At 38.2% G+C, this 24,131-nt stretch overlaps 1 protein-coding gene across 1 annotated transcript; it reads left to right on the plus strand.

Annotated features, from left to right (window-relative positions):
- Positions 1–21,290: 21,290 nt before the first annotated feature.
- On the plus strand, positions 21,291–23,718 carry LOC145127166 (aspartate carbamoyltransferase, chloroplastic-like). Its single transcript, XM_079062414.1, has 5 exons — positions 21,291–21,503; positions 22,100–22,626; positions 22,699–23,012; positions 23,092–23,328; positions 23,423–23,718. Exons 2-5 carry the CDS (start codon positions 22,137–22,139, stop codon positions 23,528–23,530), a joined length of 1,149 nt encoding a protein of 382 aa, XP_078918540.1. The 5' UTR covers positions 21,291–21,503; positions 22,100–22,136; the 3' UTR covers positions 23,531–23,718.
- Positions 23,719–24,131: the final 413 nt, after the last annotated feature.

Consider the following 24,131-nt stretch of genomic DNA (forward strand, 5'->3'; position numbering starts at 1 on the left):
TATTATAGTACCGTAGTTTTATATGTAGAAACTACCATGGTACTACTTACCTTAAAGCCATGAATTATAAGGTAAATGTGAAGATACACGTAACCATACTGATTGACGGATGTAAACACGACGACCTGCTGGCGTCGAAATAAATGTGACATTTGTCACCCCTTGGCTTGGTCGGTCGGGACTGTAGCTAGCAGTCAGGATGTGGGATGGTCTGTCTCGTATAGATCTATACACACAATGCCCGCTCTCCCTCCAGGAGACTCTGGTTACCAACTCGACAACGGTGAAATCCGCGTCATGAGGATGTATCTCGTGTTTTGATTTCTAATATACGTTTGTTTTTACTAAAAGTATATGTTTTAGAATATTGATATAGCTAGTTTCTCCTCATAAAAGCTATTGTTGATTTCTAAACTATACCTATTATAGTTTACTTGAGAGGTTATCTAGGTACCTTTGCTACCCAAAGGCGCTGAACTGGAGTAAGAGTTTTAATATCTAAACAGATTTACATAATATATAACTAGGACTTCAACGACACTCGGACAGATAACCGGATACTCTAAGTCCACAACCAAACAAGGAACAGGAATTAAAGCGGGCTATCAGTCCTAAGTCCTTCAAACCCTGCTTATATAACTATATCTATATAGACATGAACCTAACAAGAATATAGGTTTAAAAGACTTTGATAAAAGTTTAGTAATTTAAAAAGAGATTTGAAAGTAATATATGAAAACCTTTAGCTGGATAAAACAGTTAATCATGCAAAAATCTATTTGCTTGACAGTTATTAATCACATGTAATTGATATAATAACTTAATAGTTCAACTTGTATCCCCCCCCCCCATAAAAGCATTTAAAATCATTTCAAAGGTTGATTAAGAGGTATGAACTCACCTGAAATGAGTGATGCGAATGTAAGCTCGGAAGAAAAAGATGCTAAGTGTCAAGTGAAGACTTGAGCACACACGGACCCTATTTAGCATATAAAGACACATATATGCATGCAATTAGTGCTTATACAACTAATTAAGAAGGATAACACCCTTATAGTCTAGGAAACACTTATATGGAAGTGTTACAATTACAAATGATTGCATAAAAGGAGTGTATGGTCACCAAATGGAGCTTTCGGTCCAAATGGTATGTTCCTAGAAGCTTTCGGTCCTAATGGTATTCTCGGTCCGAAGGGTTCTCGGTCCGAATATGGTTCTCGGTTTTTAGGGTTTTCAGTCCATGAGGTTAAGACCGAAAACTCAAGATCTTTGGTGCATGTGGTGTTTTTCAAGGGCTTTCAAACATGCATAGGGGTCCTAAGTTTTATCCGAAGCCTTAAGTGAGTTTTAAGGTCTTAAAGGCACCTTTCTTTAGGGTTTTCGGTCAAAGGAGATGCACTATACCGAAAACTCCTTTTGTTCTTGGAAAATGACGATTTTCAAGGCCCTAAATCAAGTATCCTTACTAGATAACAAGTATAGGAGATAGATACTTACAATATGGAAGCAAAGAAGGGTGTTTTCGGCCCAAAACACTAGTGTGTGTTCTTGGTGTTCTTGAAGAACACTTGAAGATCTAAGAAAAAGAGAAGATTTCATGGATGAAATCATGTATAACTACTAGATGAAGTGTTGTATCAACAAATCAAGAGAAGAAACACTTACATTTTTGGAAGATTTAGAAGTAGCTCTTATGATACTTGAGAGAGAAAGTAGGTATTCTTGAGTTTGGAAGTAAGAAATGAGGAAGGAATGAGTAAACTCATGCCTTAAGCATGAGTTCTCCGTCAAGGGTGTTTTCGGCCCAAACCCTCATGTTTGGCCGTAAGCACCTCATTAAGGTGTTATTTGATTTATTTGTTCCCCAATAATCCCAAAAAAAATACTTCCTTTCGTTTGTTCTCTCGACGAATAAATATTTAAAAATACCCAAACAGACTTTAAATCGAGCTAAAAATTAGCATAAATGAATTTGACTTTTAATTGAAGTTCTTGACTGTAGAATTTGAACAAATGAAAATTTCGGGTTGTCACAGACAGTATCTGTAATGAATGGTCGGCTGGAAGCTGTGTTCTTTGTGGGGTTTATTTCACATTGTGTGGATAGTCGATTGGAGTAGTTTTCATCCAGAATGGCCGACTGTAGTCAATGATCGATGATTTCTAATGAGATGATATGACGACGCAATGTGGTAAAAAACAACAAATGGAGGAGCTGACTAGGAATGTTTGGTATTTTTATTTAAAACAATAAAGAAATAAATTAAAAGAAAATAAAAACAATTAAAAAATATTATTTATTATAAATAAAAATAATAAATTTAAATTAATAATCCAATAAAAAGAATTAACACAATAAAAAACTAAAAAAAATAATTAAATGAAATTAATAATCCAATAAAGTAACAATTACTAATAGATAAATATTAAATGTTAAAAATAATATTTATTAATATATAATAATCCAATAAAAAAGAATTAATGCAATAATGAAGAAATTAAAAAAATTAAAAAAATTAATAATAAAAAAGTAATATTTATTAATATATAAATATAATATATTGAAAATAATATTTATTAATATATAATAATCCAATAAAAAATAATACAATAAGAAAAAAGTTTTAAAAAAATAATTAAAAGAATTAATATACAATAATTCAATAAAATAAAAAAGAAAAATTGCATAATTGGTCCTTGTAGTTTGGTAAAAATATAAAACTACATAAATTATCCCAGAGGTAAATCCATCATTTGCCAAAAGTTAACAACCATGTTGTGTAGGGACCAAAGTCACAACAAAACCATCAAATAGAGACTTTTTTTGCTAATAAATTCTTTTTTAGACCTTACCCAAAGAAATTGACAAACCACAGGGATTATTTTTGCAATTTTGTTATATATATATATATATATATATATATATATATATATATATATATATATATATATATATATATATATATATATATTGGGTTATTGTCACTCTGGCCCAACTATCTTTCGTATATTGGTTTAAATGGTCATTCGTGACTATTTTTTGCTTTTAAAGGGCTTATACTTGTCATTTTATGGTTTAAAAGGTCACATTTCTAGATTTGAAGGGTGCAACCGGTCACACCCATCCGACTAGGACGTTTTTTTTATTCCACCTCAATGCCAAGTAGATTAAATATGCCAGGTCATTGCCACGTGTTATGTCACTAAATGAAACTTATATCCGTTTAAACCCTCTCAACTGTCCCTTTCATTTATTCTGCTACTATTTGCATTCGTATACTTTTTTCAAATCGTGATTGACACGAATCCGTTTCTTAAACTCTTCCTCCCTGAAATCGGCCAACATAATCAATCCTATGGCTGTCTACATGAAGATAGATCTCCATTTTGCCGGAATTTTTTCGAGGTACCCCGCTATTTGTTACTCAGATGGTGCAGAACAAAGGTTCGATGATGTCGATTTTGCTGGAATGGACAAGAACGAGTTTGTGGGGTTCATTAAAAGATTCGCTAATGAGGTATGCATCAATGTTTACTTTTGCATGCCCGATGTGGTGTTCCCTGATGGATTGAGGTTAATAGCTACTGATATAGACTATATGGACTTCATCGAAGTAGGATATGCTTCTGGTAGTGTTATTAATGTATACATGGACCATCTTGGTGTTAATGTACATCAATGGATCCTTGAGGAGCAAGGCGAAATATGCAGTTCATTAGATGAATTGTCTGATAGAATTGAAGTTGGTGAAGAAGTGCAAGGTGGTATGGATATGGATGATGGAATTGAAATTGAGGATCTGTTGGGTCATAGTTGGCAAGGTGTTACGGAGGATTTGCAAGGCACTAGGGAAGAGTTGCAAGATGGGGAAGGTGATGACATTAACATTGAAGTTGAGAATGATCAAGGTGATATGGAGGATCTGCAAGGTAGTAGGGAGGATTGGCAAGGTAAGGAAGATGATGGCATTGACTTGGAAGTTGACAATGAACCTGATGAATGTATTCCTATGAATAGGACAAAAGATGATGAGTTTTTGAGCAAACTGTGCCCAAATGACCAAGTTACCCCTGACAATCCTCGTCATGAAGAGCTATATGAGCATGTAGTCGATGATGAAGTAATATCTAATGAGCAAGCTATTTATAATGACAATGTTCATTGGAAAAAAACAGAAGCCTGTATTAGGTATGCGATTTGTGAATCCTAAACAACTGAAACACATGCTGTGTAACTATGATGTTGCAAATGGTTATCAGTTATGCTACAAGAAAAATGATAGCAGAAGACTTTTAGTGAAATGTTGTTCCGGTGCTTGCAAGTTTAGATTGTGGGCATCTTGGATGAGTGAGGAAAAATCTTTCCAAATTAAGAGTCTCATAAATGAGCATAACTGTGCAAGAAACTTCAAATTAGGTTCAATTGTCAACTATGCTTGGATAGGTACCCATTACACCACCCAATTCTTACAGAAATAAAATGTTAGTGTTAGGCTCCTTAGGGATGAGGTTAAAGAGAAATTTGGGATAGATGTAAGTATGGGACAGTGTAGAAGAGCTAAGAAGTATGCAATTGAGTTGATTGAGGGAACATTAGTGGATCACTATGCAAAGCTATGGTCATATGGTGAGGAGATAAGAAGATCAAATCCTGGATCAACAGTCAAAATGGATGTCAATGCTATGCCAGATGGTAAGACTTATTTTAGCAAGTTTTACATTTGTTTTGATGCCCTAAAGCAAGGGTGGAGAGGGAGCTGCAGAAGAATTATAAATTTGGATGGGTGTTTCTTAAAGGGTTTATGTTCAGGAGAGCTAATTGTTGCTGTACGAAGGGATGCTAATAATCACATATTCCCAATTGCATGGGCAGTTGTATGTGTAGAAAACAAAGCAAATTGGAAATGGTTCTTGGAAAATCTAAAAGATGACCTTCATCTAAAGGATGGTTTTGGTATATCATTGATGTCGGATCAACACAAGGTATGTCATATACTTATAACTTTTATGTATTCACAATTAAGTTACATGATGTTTAAAATATGACTATTATTATGTAGGGGTTGTTAGAGGCTGTCAAGGAAGTGCTTCCTATTGTTGAACATAGGCAATGTGCAAGACTACAATGCATTACATAAGGAAAATATTGGATTTTTCTCGAACAAACATCACGTTTACAAGAAAAGGATTTTAGCATCACTTTCAAAAGCTTATGAACTCACCAACTTAATTGTTGACACTTTTTCAAAATTACTTGTATTCTCAGGAATTCAGTAAACAGGTAATCGGCCGCTTTTGAGGATGGAACGCTAAGGCGTCAAATATTTCATTTTTGTCAACATAATGTAATTGATTCAGAAACATGTAAACATATACTATGATGTAACTTTTTCAATTATATTTATGTTGGTTGTCTATACTTTGAGAACTATTATATTTGTTGTTGTGATACCATACATGAAGTCCTCCACCCCCGGACGTTTCCGCCATCCTTGGTTTGGGGGTGTGACAGATTGGTATCAGAGCAATGTTTATAGTGAACTAAGTATATCGAACCACATAAGATATACAAACTATAAATGCATTTGAGACTAAAAGTCTCTGATTAAACATTTTCAAATGACTATACTTTTAGAAAATAAACAGTTTCTTGTTAAAAGTATAAGTACATTCGTACATGCTCGCATAGTGTCATAACTAGGTAGAACATAAAGTGAAAGAGGAGGAGTTGTGTGTTACGAGTATGCCTTGGGATATGTGGTCAAGTCTGGGATGGATATAGCCTGATCAACTATATTTGTCCGAGAAGTGACTTGCATATATCGGGGGATAGTCGTACTGGGCAACAAATCTAAAAACCTAACATCACCCTATAATGAATGCGCTAAAAACCAAAACATAACATTTAAAAATACTATGGGAGTATTTTGTAACTTCATAACTCGACATTTTAGGTTCATTTCATATCTCTTAAACCTCTATTCTCGTACAGACGACATGGCAGGATTCCATCTACCTGGAGACCCTTACTTCCCTAATGAGGGAAACGCTGGATGGCTCAAGGCAGAACCCGAGGAAATGATCGAGGAGGATCCTAAAGAAGACCCTGAAGAGGTTGACGAAGAAGAAGAACTTGAGGAGGAAGATGAAATAGAGGACGAAGAAGAAGAATCTGAAGAGGAAGAAGAAGAAGAGGAACCAGAGGAGGAAGTCATCAACCCTCCTTACATCGCCAGGGTGCCTGCGAACCGTTTCGGCTACAATGGGCATGAGCCCCGTTGGGCAACAGTGATCGAGAGGTGGAGCCGACAACAACGCCAACGATCACCATATGGCGATCAACGGGGTTACTAGGACCTCAGCCACGGGGGACCGGCTGACAGAGCCCTCACCGTCATGGTCCAGCATATTACGAATCTGGGAAACCAGAATAGGGAAAGGGCAGATCAAGTTCGGAATCTCAACGCTGTTACGGAAGCCACCGATGCGCGTACCAGGGAGTTGGAAAGGGACTTCTATCCCGTGGACCAACTTATCGAGGACCTTACCGCCGCTCGAACGGAGGTAAGGGAGTACCAGGTAAGGCACACAGCTCTCGAGGAGAGAGTGATCGCGGCAGAACGCCGGATTGCGGAGCTTCAGGGAGCCTTGACCTCATCTCAAGGCCACAGTGGACCAGATGCCACCCGCCTCGAGTAGTGCTTACACTGCTCACATTTTGTTATAAAACTAGGATTTCGAGTATGCGTTGGTGCTACTTTTCTTGCAAGTAGGTTCGACCCTATGTCTAAGTGATTACACTATTCGAGGGGTCGTTATGATGTCAAATTTTTTTTGCTACATTGATGTAATGTAGACCTCCTATGAGGTCAAGTTTTCTTAAGCAATATGTACTAAACTTATATCAATGAAATTAACTTGCATTTTATTGGATGTTTGACATTGGATCTCATAACTTGATAACACAAACGATTTGCAAATATAATAAAATTTGGATACAATACCGATAATTTAGCTCAAATAGCACCCGACTCGTCCTTACTATTGAAAACTCACCAACTTTTCGTCCTTAAAAATTTATGACAGAACCATGCCGCCAAGGAAAAGACAAAGACCTTCCAGCAGTGCAGCACCACCTCCTCCACCACCAACTCCACAGTTTGATTCCATGATGTTCCAGGTTGCAGTAACAGCAGCCGTGGCGGCAGCAATGTCGCAGATAGGTATAAACGGTGCTGGTGGTTCTGGATCTGGTGCTACACCCTCTAATCACGGGGACAGTACGGGGCATGCAAAAGAGTGTTCTTACAAGGATTTCACGAATGGCAAACCCGATTCTTTCAATGGAAGCGGGGGCGTCATCGCGCTAATGCAATGGTTCGAGAGAACCGAAGCAGTCTTCAAAATCTGTGCTTGTCCCGAATCGAGCAAGGTCAAGTACGCGGCATTCACTTTCACCGGTAGAGCTCTCACTTGGTGGAATGGTTGAGTTAAGTCACTTACTCCTGCAGTGGCTAACTCTATAAGCTGGGAGGACTTGAAAGCTTTGATGCTAAAGGAGTATTGCCCGAGGGGCGAAGTGCAAAAACTTGAAGAAGAACTCTGGAACCTCAAGATGTCGGGTACAGATCTTGAAACTTATACTGCCTGATTCAATGACCTAGCACTCCTCTGTCCAGCAATGGTCACTCCAGAAGAGAAGAAGGTGGAACGATACCTCTGGGGGCTATCTGTCACACCCCCAAACCGGAACGACGGAAACGTTCGGGGGCGGTTGACGTCATGCGTAGTATCACAACAGTTGTATCATAGTAAGCGTAGTAAACACAACCATTACATTATAAGAAGAATATTTACATTATTTGAAAACATGATTTATACATATCAGTATATATAGCAAAAGTAAAAGACGTGACACCAAACGCTCCGTCTTCTCCAAAAGTTGGCAGGAGTACCTGCCTATTGTTGCCCTGAGAATACAAGCAGTTTAAAAATATCAGCATAAAGCTGGTGAGTTCTTAAGTGTATAATTCTGGTGAAGGAAATGTTTTCTTTGATCCTTTGAAAAGTGTTCCCCAAGAAAATCCTATATTTTCTTATGAAAGATGTTTGATTATCCATTAGTTATATGATAAACAGTCTGTTTGTGAAAGGTTGAGTTATCCCAGGAAAATCCTATATTTTCCTTAAAAGTTGATAGTTGGTTATCGATTCTGATACGAGGTGTACAAATATCTACCATACTTGTATCGCTAGATGTAGTTTTCTTGAAAAACCCTGCTTATTCTCTGTGAGATGTATTAGCCTTATTACATAAATAAAACTAATAAAAAGGTAGTGAACTAGAACCTAAGGGCATTACTAATGCCCTCTAGTAATCAAATCGGTTATTACTTTGAGGTTAGTTCACCTGTTTCATTATTACAAAAGTAAATCTCTGTTATCTAGGTTGCGAGTTTTATAACCATACATTAAACTAGATATGACATGTAACGGGGCCAGTATCCTTTTATGACTTTGTCACCCCAGGCATGGCTGCCTAACTGTAGCTAGCAGTTTAGGTGAGGGATAGTCAGTCCCGTATAGATCTATACACAATAGTCACGCTCTCCCTACAAGAGATTCTGGTTACAAGGGTTAGTCCTACACTCACGAATCCGGTGGAGTGTTACAAAGGACGTCTCTCCAATCCTAAAATAACAAATTTACAAGTAAATATACCGAAAATCCTGATTATGTTTTGTATAAATCCTTTATAAAATATCACATTTTATGATAAGATTTACAAGTTCCTTGCTTTAGTTTTTAAAACTGTTTCTACGAGTTGATTTCTTAATCGTTTGGTAAAACGGTTTTCTGAGTTAAAAGCATGCTGAACATATAATCATTTTATGCAAAATGAGATAACTTGAGCACAAGTTTCCTTGTACTTTTGCTTGTATCCCCCCTGAAAACATGAAAAACTCGGAAAAAGCGTAGGGGTATGAACTCACCTGTAGTGAGTGATACGAATGTAAGATCGGTAATGAATGCCAAGTGTCAAGTGAAGTCTTGAGCACACGTACGGATCCTATTTAGCATATAATGACATATATACGTATACAATTAGTGTATATTCAACTAATTAAGAAGGATAACACCCTTATAGTCTAGGAAACACTTATATGGAAGTGTTACAATCACAAATGATTGCATAAAAGGAGTGTATGGTCACCAAATGGAGCTTTCGGTCCAAGTGGTATGTTCCTAGGAGTTTTCGGTCCAAATGGTATTTTCGTCCCATATGGTTTTCGGTTCAATGACCTTTCGGTCATGGAGTTCTCGGTCTAAGGAGATTCAACCGAAAACTCATCAAATCTTGTAAAAATGATGTTTTCAAGGGTTATGCTCAATGGGATCGGTTTCTAGGGTTCATGCTTAGTCTTAGGAAGGTCTAAGGCTATAAGAACCCCTTAATGAGGGTTTTCGGTCTAAGGAGATGCACTAGACCGAAAACACTTATTGTTCTTGGATAAATGATGATTTCAAGGCCTTAAACAAGAGTTTCAACTAGATAATAAGTATAGGAAAGTAATACTTACAATTTAGAGGCTAATGGAGTTGATTTTGGACCAAAACACTAGTGTGTGTTCTTGGTGTTCTTGGTGTTCTTGAAGATTAAACCCAAAAGATGAAGTTAATGGATGAAATCGAAGGGCGATGCTAGTTAAGAAGATCTATCAACAATTCAAGGTGAAAGAAACACTTACATTTTTGAGGATTTGCAAGAAGATCTTATGATACTTGAGAGAGTTTTCGAGTTTTAGACTTGTAAAGGGAAAGAATGATCAAAATGATCATGAAATATATATGTATAAGGGAGTTTTCGGTCACCTTGACCGAAAACCCAAAGATCTTGACCGAAAACTCCTTTTTGAGGAGGTTTTCGGTTTGCTTCATGACTAGAACTTCAACCAATTCATCCTAACACTGATTCCTTTGATGCACTAAGTTTAGAATATTCCGTTAGTCCCAAAATAATACTGACGTGAACAGAAATAAATCCGAATTGATTTATTTAAACGCAAAGTCTTTCCCAAACTATCAAATTTGACGGCATTAAATAAAAACCCGAATTTGATTAACGGAAATTGAGTAAGGATAACGGAAAAAGTTTCGGGTTGTCACACTATCATCCCATATTCAAGATAGTGTGTTGGCCTCGAAACCCACTACTTTTGATAGTGCCAAGGAATTGGCACAACAACTTGTCGACCATAGGGCCAACCACGGTACTGCTACTGCCACCCATGATCAAGCTAAGGGGGAGCAATAAAAGAAAATTCTGGAACAACAAAAAGAAGCAGTCGGTTCCAGACATCGCAAAGAAGCAACAAACTGTTACCATCCATGATGCCACTACTCCATCCACTCCGGCTCTACGGAGGCAATGCTCTGGAACCCTTCCCAAGTGCAACTTCCACCACACCGGTGCTTGTCGGGAAATGCACTTCAATAATTGCAACAAGAAGGGGCACACTGCTCGATTCTGTAAAGTGCCAGCCCAATCCATCACTCAAGCCGCCCCGGTCGCCAACACCGGAGCAAGCCAAACCTGTTACGGCTGTGGAGAGACAGGGCACTTCAAAAGAAACTGCCCAAAAGCACGAAACGCCAATGGTGGGGGTGCAGGAAGAGTCCTAGCTTTAGGGCACGGAGAAGCAGTCAAGGACCCCACGGTGGTTACCGGTACGTTCCTCCTCAATAAATCTTATGCATGCGTACTTTTCGATAGTGGGGCAGAAAGGAGTTTCGTGAGCCACCAATTCAAACATTTACTTAAACAAAATCCCCAGTCGTTAAAAGATTCATACGTTGTAGAAATGGCAAACGGAAAGGTTGAGCGCGCTAATGATATTTACCCAGGGTGTACCCTCACTCTAGACAACCATTCGTCCAAAATCGATCTAATGCCAGTCACAATAAAAAGTTTCAACATCATCATTGGTATGGATTGGTTAAGTTCAAATCGTGCCGACATTTTATGTTACGAAAGGGTCGTCCGCCTTAATCTGCCAAATGGCGAAACTCTTCTTATCTACGACGATAAACCCAGTACAAATCTACAAATCATTTCTTGCGTCAAGGCTCAAAAGTACCTCCGAAAGGAATACCACGCCTTCTTAGCCCACGTGGTAGATAAGAAGCAAGAAACGAAGGACATCAAGGACATCCCGGAGGTCTGTAACTTTCCCGACGTCTTCCCAGAAGACCTTCCGGGCGTACCACTTGCACGACAAGTCGAATTCCTAATCGATTTGGTCCCAGGAGCTACCCCCGTAGCCAAAGCTCCATACCGTCTCGCACCGGCGGAAATGCAAGAACTATCTAGTCAACTGAACGAACTACTGAGCAAAGGATTTATCAGACCAATCTTTTCACATTGGGGAGCACCAGTCCTATTTGTGAAGAAGAAGGATGGATCCTTTCGCATGTGTATCGACTATCGGGAGTTAAACAAACTTACCATCAAGAATCTATATCCCCTACCCCGAATTGACGACCTCTTTGACCAACTACAAGGAGCTAGTTACTTTTCAAAAATCGACTTGAGGTCGGGGTACCATCAACTGCGGGTTCAAGAGGATGATATTCCCAAAACAGCTTTTAGAACGCGCTACGACCATTACGAATTTGTGGTGATGCCCTTCGGACTAACAAACGCACCTGCGGTGTTCATGGACCTAATGAACCGAGTGTGTCAACCCTTCTTAGACAAATTCGTGATCGTATTCATCGACGATATCTTGGTCTATTCACGAAGCGAAGAAGAGCACAGCCAGCATCTGCGACTAGTATTGGAGACTCTAAGAACTGAGAAGCTTTATGCTAAACTTTCAAAGTGCGAATTTTGGCTCCGAGAAGTGGGATTTCTTGGCCATGTGGTTAGCGAGAAAGGGATACATGTGGATCCCTCAAAAATCAAAGCAATCGAAAACTGGGCTACACCGACAACACCAACGGAAATCCGACAATTCTTAGGGCTTGCTGGATACTACCGAAGATTCATCCAAAACTTCTCCAAGATCGCTAAACCGCTCACCACCTTGACTCAAAAAGGTGTGATGTTTAAGTGGGATGATAAGCAAGAAACTGCATTCCAAACGTTGAAACGAGCCCTGTCCAGCGCACCGGTCTTGTCTCTCCCAAAAGGGACTGAAGATTTCGTAGTCTACTGTGATGCATCAAACCAGGGGCTTGGCTGTGTGTTAATGCAGCGAGGAAAGGTCATTGCCTACGCATCGAGGCAATTGAAAACGCACGAAGTCAACTACGCCACGCACGATCTCGAATTGGGGGCAGTAGTATTCTCCCTAAAAATCTGGAGGCACTACCTTTACGGAACAAAGTGCACTGTCTTTATCGATCACAAGAGCCTTCAGCACATTCTCAATCAAAAAGAGCTCAACATGCGGCAGAGAAGATGGGTTGAACTGCTGAACGACTACGAGTGCGAGATTCGCTATCATCCGGGCAAGCCCAATGTGGTGGTCGATGCCCTGAGCAGGAAGGAATATTCGGGTCGACGAGTAAAGTCATTAACGATGACAATCCATTCACACCTGTCCACACAAATCAAGGAGGCTCAGCTGGAGGCCTTGAAACCGGAAACTGTGATGGGTGAGGCATTAAGAGGAATGGATAGAAACCTAGAAGTCAAAGACAACGGAGCTCGTTACCTCATGAACCGAATCTGGACACCGAAGTTCGGTGGTCTCCAAGACATCATCATGAACGAAGCACACAAGACTAGATACTCCATCCACCCAGGTTCAGATAAAATGTATCTGGATCTCAAGAAGATATACTGGTGGCCGAACATGAAAGCAGAGATTGCTACTTACGTGGGCAAGTGTTTGACTTGCGCCAAGGTCAAGGTAGAATATTAGAAACCCTCAGGACTACTACAACAGCCTGATATACCTGAGTGGAAGTGGGAACGGATAACCATGGACTTCATAACCAAGCTACCTAAGACCACGGGTGGACTGGATACCATTTGGGTAATTGTCGACAGATTGACCAAGTCAGCACACTTTCTACCAATGAAAGAGACCGACAAGATGGAGAAACTGACAAAGCTGTACATCAAGGAAATCGTGAGATTGCATGGGGTACCTAGGTCCATTATCTCAGATCGGGATAGTCGATTTACCTCGCGATTCTGGCAATCACTTCAGAGATCCTTGGGAACCAGGCTGGACATGAGTACAGCTTATCACCCACAAACCGACGGGCAAAGTGAGAGGACCATTCAGACGCTAGAAGGCATGCTTAGGGTGTGTGTGATAGACTTTGGTAAAGCTTGGGATACCCATTTGCCACTGGTCGAATTCTCGTACAACAACAGTTATCACACTAGCATCAAGGTTGCACCATTTGAAGCCCTCTATGGCCGCAAGTGCAGGTTACCACTATGATGGACTGAAGTGGGCGACACGCAACTAGCTAAGGGACAAGTCCCTAATAGCACTCTCACTGGTCCGGAGATAATAAGAGAAACTACAGAGAAGATTATCCAAATCCGAGCACGATTAAAGGCTTCTAGAGACAGACAGAAAAGTTACGCAGATAACAGACGAAAGCCTTTGGAATTCCAGGTTGGAGATCGCGTGCTATTAAAGGTCTCACCCTGGAAGGGTTTAATACGTTTCGGTAAACGAGGAAAGCTGAACCCTAGATACATCGGGCCATTCGAGATCCTCGCTAGGATTGGCCCGGTAGCTTACAAGCTCCGCCTACCTCAGGAACTTAATAACGTACATCCTACCTTCCACGTATCGAACTTAAATAAATGTCTATCTGACGAAACCTTGTGATACCACTCGACGAAATTGAAATTAACGAGAGTCTCCACTTCGTGGAAGAACCGGTAGAAATCATGGATCGGGAGATCAAGAGAACAAAACAAAGTCGTATTCCTATCGTGAAGGTCCGTTGGAACGCTAAACGAGGACCCGAATTCACATGGGAACGCGAGGATCAAATGAAACGAAAATACCCACATCTCTTCGCGAACACTTGAAGTCCCAGTCAAAATGCTAATTTCGGGACGAAATTCCTTCTAACGGGGGGATGATGTGACAACCGTCAAATTCTAGTCAAGTCAAAGTCAAATAAAGTCAACAAGTCAAATCGGTCAACTTAACTAACCCTTGTATACTAGGGTTTATGTTATGTAATTATTGTACAACTCACGATTTTAATAAAAAGTCATCACTTGAAAAGTTCGTATGTTTAGGATTCTTGAACCCTAATCGGAGTAAGTGATGTAGCAAAACGATAAAACACTAGAGCATACCCTTCGGGGGCGTGTAAGATCCCTAAACATGGCTTAACGGGGTTTACGGACCTTGCGTTACAAAGCCAAACACTCAAAAAGGTCACAAAAGAAGTCTCTCCCAATCTCTCTCGCTCTATCGCTCTCAATGTGAAATCTCTCCCAAATCTCTCCAAGTATGTGAAATCTCTCCCAAATCTCTCCGAGTATGTGAAATCTCTCCCAAATCTCTCTCAAAATCTCTCTCAACTTTCTATAGTCATCCGGGTCATCCCGACCCTTAATTTAGTCGAACACTACTCAAAAACGGAAGTTTACACGAAAAACCCTCTTAGGGAGCCGAAACCTCTTAGAGCCGAAACCCTAGAAGACCGAAGCCTCCCTCCTGAACCGAACCTGCTAAGGAACCGAACTTGCCAGAACCGAAATTTTCAGAGCCGAACCTCGCAAAAGCCGAAACCGAACCCAGCGAACCGAGACCCCCTTCGGACCGAACCTTCGCCTTCGCCTCCTTACTTCCGCGTTCGGTTCCTCGCCTGCGAATCTGTCCGACCGAACCCTTCTCTCGATTCTCACCTTACCAACCGAACCTACCTTCGGTTCCCACTCCATGAAGACCGAACCTTCGGCTCCCACGTCGGAACTTCGCAGATCTCGCTTCTTTTCCCGGTTTTCGACCACGACTTCGTTTTAGGCATGTTTTCATGATTTTGACGTGGGATTTTCACCAAAAATCATATTTTAACATATAAGACCCTAAATATTCATAATTTAAACACATTTTTAGGGAAATCTTTATTTAAGAATAAAAATATAGTGGGTAAGATATTTAGGTGAAGTGTTGACTTTGCCTTAGTGTATGACACAAATTACCTCCCATACCTACTCCATGACCATCCCTAGTCACTATTCCACCATACCTTGTCATTCCATCGTCCTTTTCCCACCATTTTTCCAGCCATACTCTTGAACAAAAGCTGGAAATCCTCATCTCTCCTCCCTTTTTACTCCTTCTCCACCAAAGAGCAAAAGTCTATTCTCTCTCACTTTCTCCCACTAATCTCGAGATTCAAGGGCCAATTTCCAAGTTCTTCATCTAATTTTGGTAAGTAATATTATCCTTCATATGGTTATTCCACATCTTTCTACTCAAATCATAGGTTTCTTACACAAACATCATCATATTGTGTTAGATCTTCGAATCTTCAAGCAATCTTCTAAGTGTTCTTGAGTTGAACACTTCTTTTCTTCGACATCCATCCACTGAAATCACACAAGGTGAGTTCATACCCTTATCTTTTCATGTTTTTCTTAAGTTTTAAGGGGGAGAATGCAAGTTAAAACACCAAGAACATAACTAAACTCAAACATCAGCTTTCAACAGAAAAGTTAATGTTCATTCACGGACTGTTTTGAACACCATAAACCTTTTAGTTTTCAAAACTGTATTAGATGCAAATATTTCAGGTTTATACCTTTAAAATGACTACTTGAACATGTCCATACGATTTTTCTACAATTTATGGCGATTTTTACAAAACTGCCTGTCACTGTATCTACGAATTCGGACCAGTCTGTAAATATGGACATTTTTACACCAGCTAGAGACTTCTAAAAATCATAATAAAATTTATGAACAAACTAGACACATTTTCTAAACTCTCAGAGTTTACAGATCTAGTTTTCGATGTCGTATGAATTTTCTGTGATTTTTCTAAATCAGTGCAGAAATAGGAAAAACGAATTTACAACTTACAGCTTTCATAACACTTTGTAACATGTTGAGCAAAGTGTTAAATCTTGATAAATTCATATTTTGCATGTGTTTGTTGTTGAGTTGTAAAGATGTAACAGAAAAGTGTTCATTAAATTGTATGATTTCGTTATCAATACTACTAATGTATGTTAAGGCATAGCAAATAAAGTTATGTCTCGTTGCACATTCCACTTACATGGAAGTGGTCACTACACATTACAAACATTTTGATAAACTATAATAGGTATAGTTTAAGTTTCATTTTCATTCAAACTCATTACCTAAGGTTTTCAGTTCACGTAAATCTGTTAATGAATAAATATGTGAGACATTCGTTTCGCGTTACTTCCAAAGTAACGAAATCAAAAGTCCTGTAAATTGTAACCAGAGTCTCTTGTAGGGAGAACGTGATAGTTGTGTATAGATCTATATTAGGTCTGACAAACCCACACCTTAGCTGCATGCAACAGCTAGACCGGCAGGTCTGGGGTGACAAGTGTCATTTAACTTGCGACGCTTGAAGAACGTCGTATTACGAGGCCGTCTGAGTCATAGTATGGTTATAATAACTCACATGGGGTATTAACAAAACATAAGATTTACGGGTTTTACTTCTAAATTTAACGAGTTTATGTCGATTTAAACTTGCTTAAATTTCTTTAAGTATGGTAAAATACTTGTACATTTCGGTCTTGACTTTTAAGACTACAATGCATTACATAAGGAAAATATTGGATTTTTCTCGAACAAACATCACGTTTACAAGAAAAGGATTTTAGCATCACTTTCAAAAGCTTATGAACTCACCAACTTAATTGTTGACACTTTTTCAAAATTACTTGTATTCTCAGGAATTCAGTAAACAGGTAATCGGCCGCTTTTGAGGATGGAACGCTAAGGCGTCAAATATTTCATTTTTGTCAACATAATGTAATTGATTCAGAAACATGTAAACATATACTATGATGTAACTTTTTCAATTATATTTATGTTGGTTGTCTATACTTTGAGCACTATTATATTTGTTGCTGTGATACTATACATGAAGTCCTCCACCTCCGGACGTTTCCGCCATCCTTGGTTTGGGGGTGTGACACAAGGCACATTGTGTATAAGGCGGGGAAAATAATCTTGTGTAGTGTGTGTAGACAATCAGGGCATAACAAGGTTACTTGTCCCAAAGTTGAAAGGCCACATGTAGAAAGGTCAAGGGTGCAAAGGAGCAGGAAACTACAGGTCAAGAAAAGGAAAACAGTTGACAAGGGTAAAGATGGTGAAGGAAGTAGTGGACCAACTAGAGGTGGTGAAGGAAGGAGTGGACCAACTATAGGTTATGAAGGAAGGAGTGGACCAACTATAGGTTATGAAGGAAGGAGTGGACCAAAAATTGGTGGTAAAAGGAAAAAATCTGAGAGGATCATAAAAAAGAAACTTGCAAAGAAGGTTAAGACCAATGACGGGAAAGGTGAAACTAGTGCAAACCCGGTAGACCTTAATGAGTAGGTATAATTTGATGGTTTCCTATGGGTATGTTTGACAATGGTTTTATGTTGTACTTGTTTGTTTGGTTTGACATTTACTTGTTTGTGTGAAGTTAGTATGTTTACATTGACAATGGTTTGTAATATTATCATGCTTTGGTTCTTTAAGACATTCGGATTCCTATTACTTTTCACCTAGCATGCAGTCAATTCCCATTATTTGCCATGTGCTATTTATGTGCTTAATGGACAAAAATGTGGTCCTTGTAAGTAAGGGTATTGGCACAAGACATTATATGTAATGACATTAAGCAACCCAAGAACATTAACAGTTGCTTTTATTTGACTAGATTAAGGGTAATGACACAACAACACATCAATGAACCATCACATAACTACATAGTGTTCTTAATTCACCAATCCAAGTACATAACTTATAAATGATTAAAGTACATTTGATTACAACTTATAAATGATTAAACCCCAAAAAAACACCCAACTACAAAGTAAAAGCAGCTTCAACTTCAACACCTCTGCTTGCAGGTTTTTCTTCGACCTCAGGAGTACACTTAAAATTATGTCTTCATTGTTGCATTTTATTTCATCCACCCAATAAATGAAACCTGATCGTGGTCCCTAAAACAGAAATTAAGGTAACATTAAAAAACCGATCGTCAAACTAGGGTTCTAAACATATGAATACAATTACCTGGTTTGGACATGCATAAAATGGTCTTCCAGGGTTATTGACAGTCTTCGATGTACGAATTATTGCTGGACTTCCACACCCACACACAATCTTCATGAGAAATTTTTGAATCTCACTCCACAGTTCCTTTGAAAAAGAGAAAACAAAATGAAGGATCACAGTTGCTTTGAAAAAGAGAAAACAAAATGGTCTTCCAGGGTTATTTACAACCGTTATAAGCATCAAATGACAAAAATACCCTCACCGTGCAACGCACGTGGGGTACAACAACCCAACATATGTTATCATCCTTGTTCTTGCATGATCTTACAACCAAACTAAAAATGGTCAAATGTACTATGATACAAAACGCCTGAGAGCTACTCAGGTCCTTTTCCATTAAAAAACTTAACATACGAACAAAATGCATGTCATTAACACATGTCTTTTAACATGATCGTTAGATATGAAACACAAAAAAAAAAAAAAAAAAAAAAAAAAACTAAGAACAGAAAATCCATAACTATCCTAGCTTCATAATGTACCCAAAACATCTTATCCAAGCTTCATAAGGACTTTGACCCCAACCATCATCATCCCAAGCATTGCCACCATGACACCGCCCATCACCAGAGCAATCGCTTTTAACTTCCTGTCATGATCTTCTAACTTGTGATGCAAACTGATGTGATCAACGCGGCACACAATGAAATCTTTACCCACCTGATCTTTGAGCGTCTGCATCTCGATCTGGTTGGCAGCAATCTTGTCTCCACAGTCGCAAAAAATCGAATGCAGGTCGCTGAGGTTAACAAACTCTCCAGAATTTATCGAGTCAGGTGAGGGAGGTTGTGGAGCCGACATTGATAGATTTTAGGGTGTTGGTCGGAATCGTGTTTGGCTTATTAGGGTAAAAGGTATCGATTTATGCTACCTTAAGCACCAAAGATTTGTGAAGCAGACTTTATGCCCCCACCACCGACTCTTCCTTGTCCTCTACGGGTTGTTGGAGGGTTGGTAGACATAATGGCTAATTAATGAAGGTTAGTTGGACGCTTAGGTGGAGGATGAGTACACGAGTCCAGTTCAATGCTGAGTAAGCTGCTTAGTTGGCAAGTCAAAAAGTTCTTTTACCTTCGATTGTGGGTTAAAGTCCCATATTAACCGGTCATTTACAAGTATAAGCCCTTTAAAAGCAAAAAATAGTCACGAGGGACCATTTAAACCAATATACGAAAGATAGTTGGGCCAGAGTGACAATAACCCTATATATATATATATATATATATATATATATATATATATATATATATATATATATATATATATATAGGTTATAATGTGGATGGACAGTTATTGTGTGGACGTGTGGACAGTGCTATTCTATGAGAATTACTAAGTGAATAAGTTGTTTAGTAATGCGAATACGTTAAATCTTACAAAAATATCGTCATTTTCATGCATTCTCACTAATTCTTATTCATTTTTGTTCTCAAACATCGTTTTTCACTCATTTTCATTCTAACAGAATACGACTCAATAAACATTCTGACAGAATGAGAATAATAATAATAAGTGTATAATAACTTTATAGACGATTTAATTCATGGTTTTTAATTCTCTACAAAATAAATATAATATTTATATGAAATTTAAAAAAAAACAAAAAAAGTAAAAGATCATTCCCATACACACCATGAGTTGGTGAGGAAAAAAAATAAGGGAAAGACTAACATGACAGACAAAAAGTGAGGGATCATTCTCGCACACACCTTGGGGTCTTATGGGCTGCTAAAGGTTTTTCTATGATTCAAAAGGCTTGAGTTCAATCATTTCTCAGTACTACGACGTTGCATTTTAGTGAAGAGTTTTAATGAGGGAAAGAAAATAAGAGAAAGGCTGACGTGACAGACAAAAAGTAAAGGATCATTCTCGCACACACCCTCAGGTCTTATGGGCTGCTAAGGGTTTTTCTATGACTCAAAAGGCTTGAGTTCAATCATTTCTCAATGCTGCGAGGTTGCATTTTAGTGAAAATATTTTAAAAGTATCTTAAAACCGGATACCCGGTGTTGGAACTGGTGTCAACCGGTTCCGGGACCGATTCTGAAATTCAAAGATCTAAAGAACCGGTGTAGGCGGTTCCGGTTCCGGTTCTAATACTTTAGGAATCGGTGGTTCCGGTTCCGATTCCAAGCAATTTGGTCGGGTGCTCACTTTTGCTCACCCCTAATTTACATCGTAATAATCTAGTGGTACAAGTTTTTACCAAATGATTCTTTTTACACTGAATATCTATAATCCAATGGTTTCACGTTTTACTAATAGACCCGAACCATTGCCTAGTGAATTTTAGCTTTACGATGATTTTTTTATGTTTCCTCAGACAGTTTTTTTGAAGACCTCGTGCAAATATCTAAGGGAGATCGGTGTTTAAAATCTTTTTTTTTTGTTCATCGGTCTAAACATTTAGGGGAGAAATGTTGAATATTAAAAATTTTCAAATGAACTTTTTATTTTGACCTTGTTTTTTGGTATTTCATATTTTAAACCCCAAGACTATAAATAGTTTAGGTCGTTTTTTATTTTTGTGAGCCTCATTTTACTCTAGATTTTCGTTTTTTACAATATAGAGAGAGAGAAAAAATGAGAGTTTATCTGGTATGTGAGATATCTTCATTTAATCATGATCATATAAATTACCGCCGACAATGGTTGTCATATAGGCATACCGCCGGTAAACACTTTGCGACACCCCATAGCCTAATTAGTATAGTAATTACTTCGTTTTCCGGTTTATTGATTTTCAAACCGGTTATCTTTCATAGTTCACAGAGTAGTATGATTTTTTATTTTCATTTTAGATATTGGAAATTTTAAACTACAATATTCAATGATTTAAAGTGGATATCGACCCAAATTAGATTAGGTATGGATTTTTTTTAATGATATTTGCCGTTTATAGAAAAGTGGGTCTTGTGAGAAAGCCCAAGCCCAGTGTTTAGGGTTACGGGATGACTGAAGTAACCTCGTGATAAGGGAAATTCTCGTGTTGTTGAAACTTGAAACTTGAAACCATCTCATCTATTATTTTGTTTTTCCGCCAAAACCCTTATTCAATTCAGTCGTCGATACTTTTTAAGTGAAGTTAAGCATGCATCGTCAACTCTTCCTATAAAGTAGCTTGAGGCGTGAAATCTGTCGATTAGGCCGTCGTTGAAGTATCATAATTCTCCAGCAAGGTTCTCCGACTCCGAGGTGGCTTCTCCTTCTTCAGTTTGCTATCTTTTTGAGTTTTCTGAAACTTAATTTTACAAATGATTTTATCTTCTAAGCTTTCTTATCATTTAGGTTTATTGATGAATATTATTATCATAATGTCTGCCTACAAAGATGGCATATTAAGAATAATTTTACTAGTTTCATAAGCTTTCAACCTTTGAATTTCGACTTTAAAGTGCCTTGGAGTTCGTTATGCTTAAATGACTAACGACTGAGTTCTAGATTGATAAGTTTAATTGTTGGGTTTCGTTTATTATTGAAATTGATATATAGGCGTAAAAAAGAGATAAGTTAACATATGACTACCAAGTCTACCTAAAGCTCAATCAGTTCTCACTCCAATCTTCTCCATAATATTTTCAGCTTTGAATTAGTCTTTAACATTAATTACATATTGGATGAAAATTGTATGCCTAAACACTCTTTGCCAATTTTATTGTCACAAGAAAAAGAACTAGTAAAAGCATAATACTTTTGGAGCCTGTTTCTGATTTTGACTGTTAAGTTATGCACATAGTTTATTCATTGCTGCTACTATAGATGTATTGTTAATGGTCACAAATTCTGTTCAGGTGGTGATAAGATAAGATATCTACTTGTGTTGTGGCAATGTCTTCCTCTGCGTTTTCTACACATGGCGCCACACTAGCTCCTGAACAAAGGAAGACCTTTGGTGATTCAAATAACTCAGATTTCTTCCATAACAAAAAGAACCATGTATCAATGAGCTGTCCTAACAACGGAAGGCTACTATCCAAGGATAGAATCCAATGTAAAGCACTAGAGGTCCAAAGCCACCACACTTTCTTGAAGGGAGAAAAATTTCAACTTGAAGATGTGATTGAGGCACAGCAATTTGATAGAGATACCCTGAGTGCCATATTTGAAGTGGCACGTGAAATGGAAACAATTGAGAAGAAGTCACAATCACATGGAAGTCAGCTTTTAAATGGTTATCTAATGGCCACTCTCTTTTACGAGCCTTCAACAAGAACCAGGCTTTCGTTTGAGTCAGCAATGAAGCGCTTAGGTGGCGAAGTTTTAACAACAGAAAATGCACGTGAATTCTCTTCTGCTGCAAAGGGAGAAACACTTGAAGGTAGTGCATTCTTTCATCTTCTTTCTCTCATTCTGAATTTAACTTTTTTTTTTTTTTTTTTTTTTGATTCAGATTCTATTAGAACGGTTGAAGGGTATTCGGATATAATTGTAATGAGGCATTTTGAAAGTGGTGCTGCCAGAAGAGCAGCCATGACAGCTAACATTCCTGTTATCAATGCTGGGGATGGTCCAGGTCAGCATCCTACTCAGGCTCTTCTTGATGTGTACACCATTGAAAGAGAGATTGGAAAGCTGGATGGAATCAAAGTCGGACTTGTTGGGGATCTTGCAAATGGGCGAACAGTTCGCTCTCTTGCATATCTTTTAGCCAAATACAATGATGTCAAGATCTACTTTGTCTCACCAGAAGTTGTAAAGATGAAGGTATGCAATTGTTATATGTATATATATTATTATATGTATCAGAAAAAGAAGCTGTGAATGTGTTGATGGATTAATTTAGGAGGACATCAAAGAGTACTTAACATTAAAGGGAGTTGAATGGGAAGAAAGTGCAGATTTGAAGGAAGTGGCATCGAAATGTGATGTGGTGTATCAGACTCGCATCCAGAAGGAACGTTTTGGAGAGAGAAGCGATCTTTATGAGGAAGCTCATGGGAAATACATTATTGATAGAGATGTGTTGGGTGTCATGCAGAAACATGCCATTGTCATGCATCCTCTCCCAAGGCTTGATGAGGTACAAATTCTTGTCAAATTTGTTTTTTAGTTTTATATTTATAATATAATATAATATAATTAAATAGTTTTGTTTGTGAATTGTACTCTATTAGATAACCGTGGATGTAGATGGGGACCCAAGGGCTGCTTATTTTAGACAAGCTAAAAATGGACTCTACATTAGAATGGCTTTGCTCAAGCTCTTACTTGTTGGTTGGTGATTGGTGATTGATTGATGGTCAATGGTCAATGGTCTTGGTTTGAAAGGGAGAGTCGTTTTGTTGAATAACTACACTTTCTGTCAAAACTGCAACAAATTCCATTTCCATTTGTTAGATTAGATATATCACCTAAAGTCTAAAGATTGCAACTTTTTAGGTAATAATTTAAGCTTATGGACTTATGAGAATTCTTCTTGCTCTCCTGTTTAATGGTGACTTATTATGGACATTGATTACTAATAAATGTCCATATTATCTTCAATCATCATCTTCTCAGTGGTTTATACTTTAGGATTGATATTAAAGCAGACTTATTTTCATCACACATCGGACATGGTGTTATCTCATCAAAGAAGGAAATCGTTATCATCACCTTCTCCAAGAGTACACAATCCGTGAATGTACAACAAACAGTTAAAAGACTTGAGATCAATAAAATATTCATTTTCAAAATAATCCTTGTTAATGATATCAAATAAGAATTAAAACTGTTCCTAAAGCAAAATGGAGCATGAAATCAAAATCAAGGAAGAACAAACTTCAACTTATATGCATATATAATCTCATATTATTATATAGATTTGAGATGAAACAAATTTTA

The sequence above is a fragment of the Lactuca virosa genome, chromosome 7, assembly GCF_052849685.1.
Source record: "Lactuca virosa cultivar CGN04683 chromosome 7, Lactuca_virosa_CGN04683_v6, whole genome shotgun sequence".
In the NCBI taxonomy this organism is placed as follows: domain Eukaryota; kingdom Viridiplantae; phylum Streptophyta; class Magnoliopsida; order Asterales; family Asteraceae; genus Lactuca; species Lactuca virosa.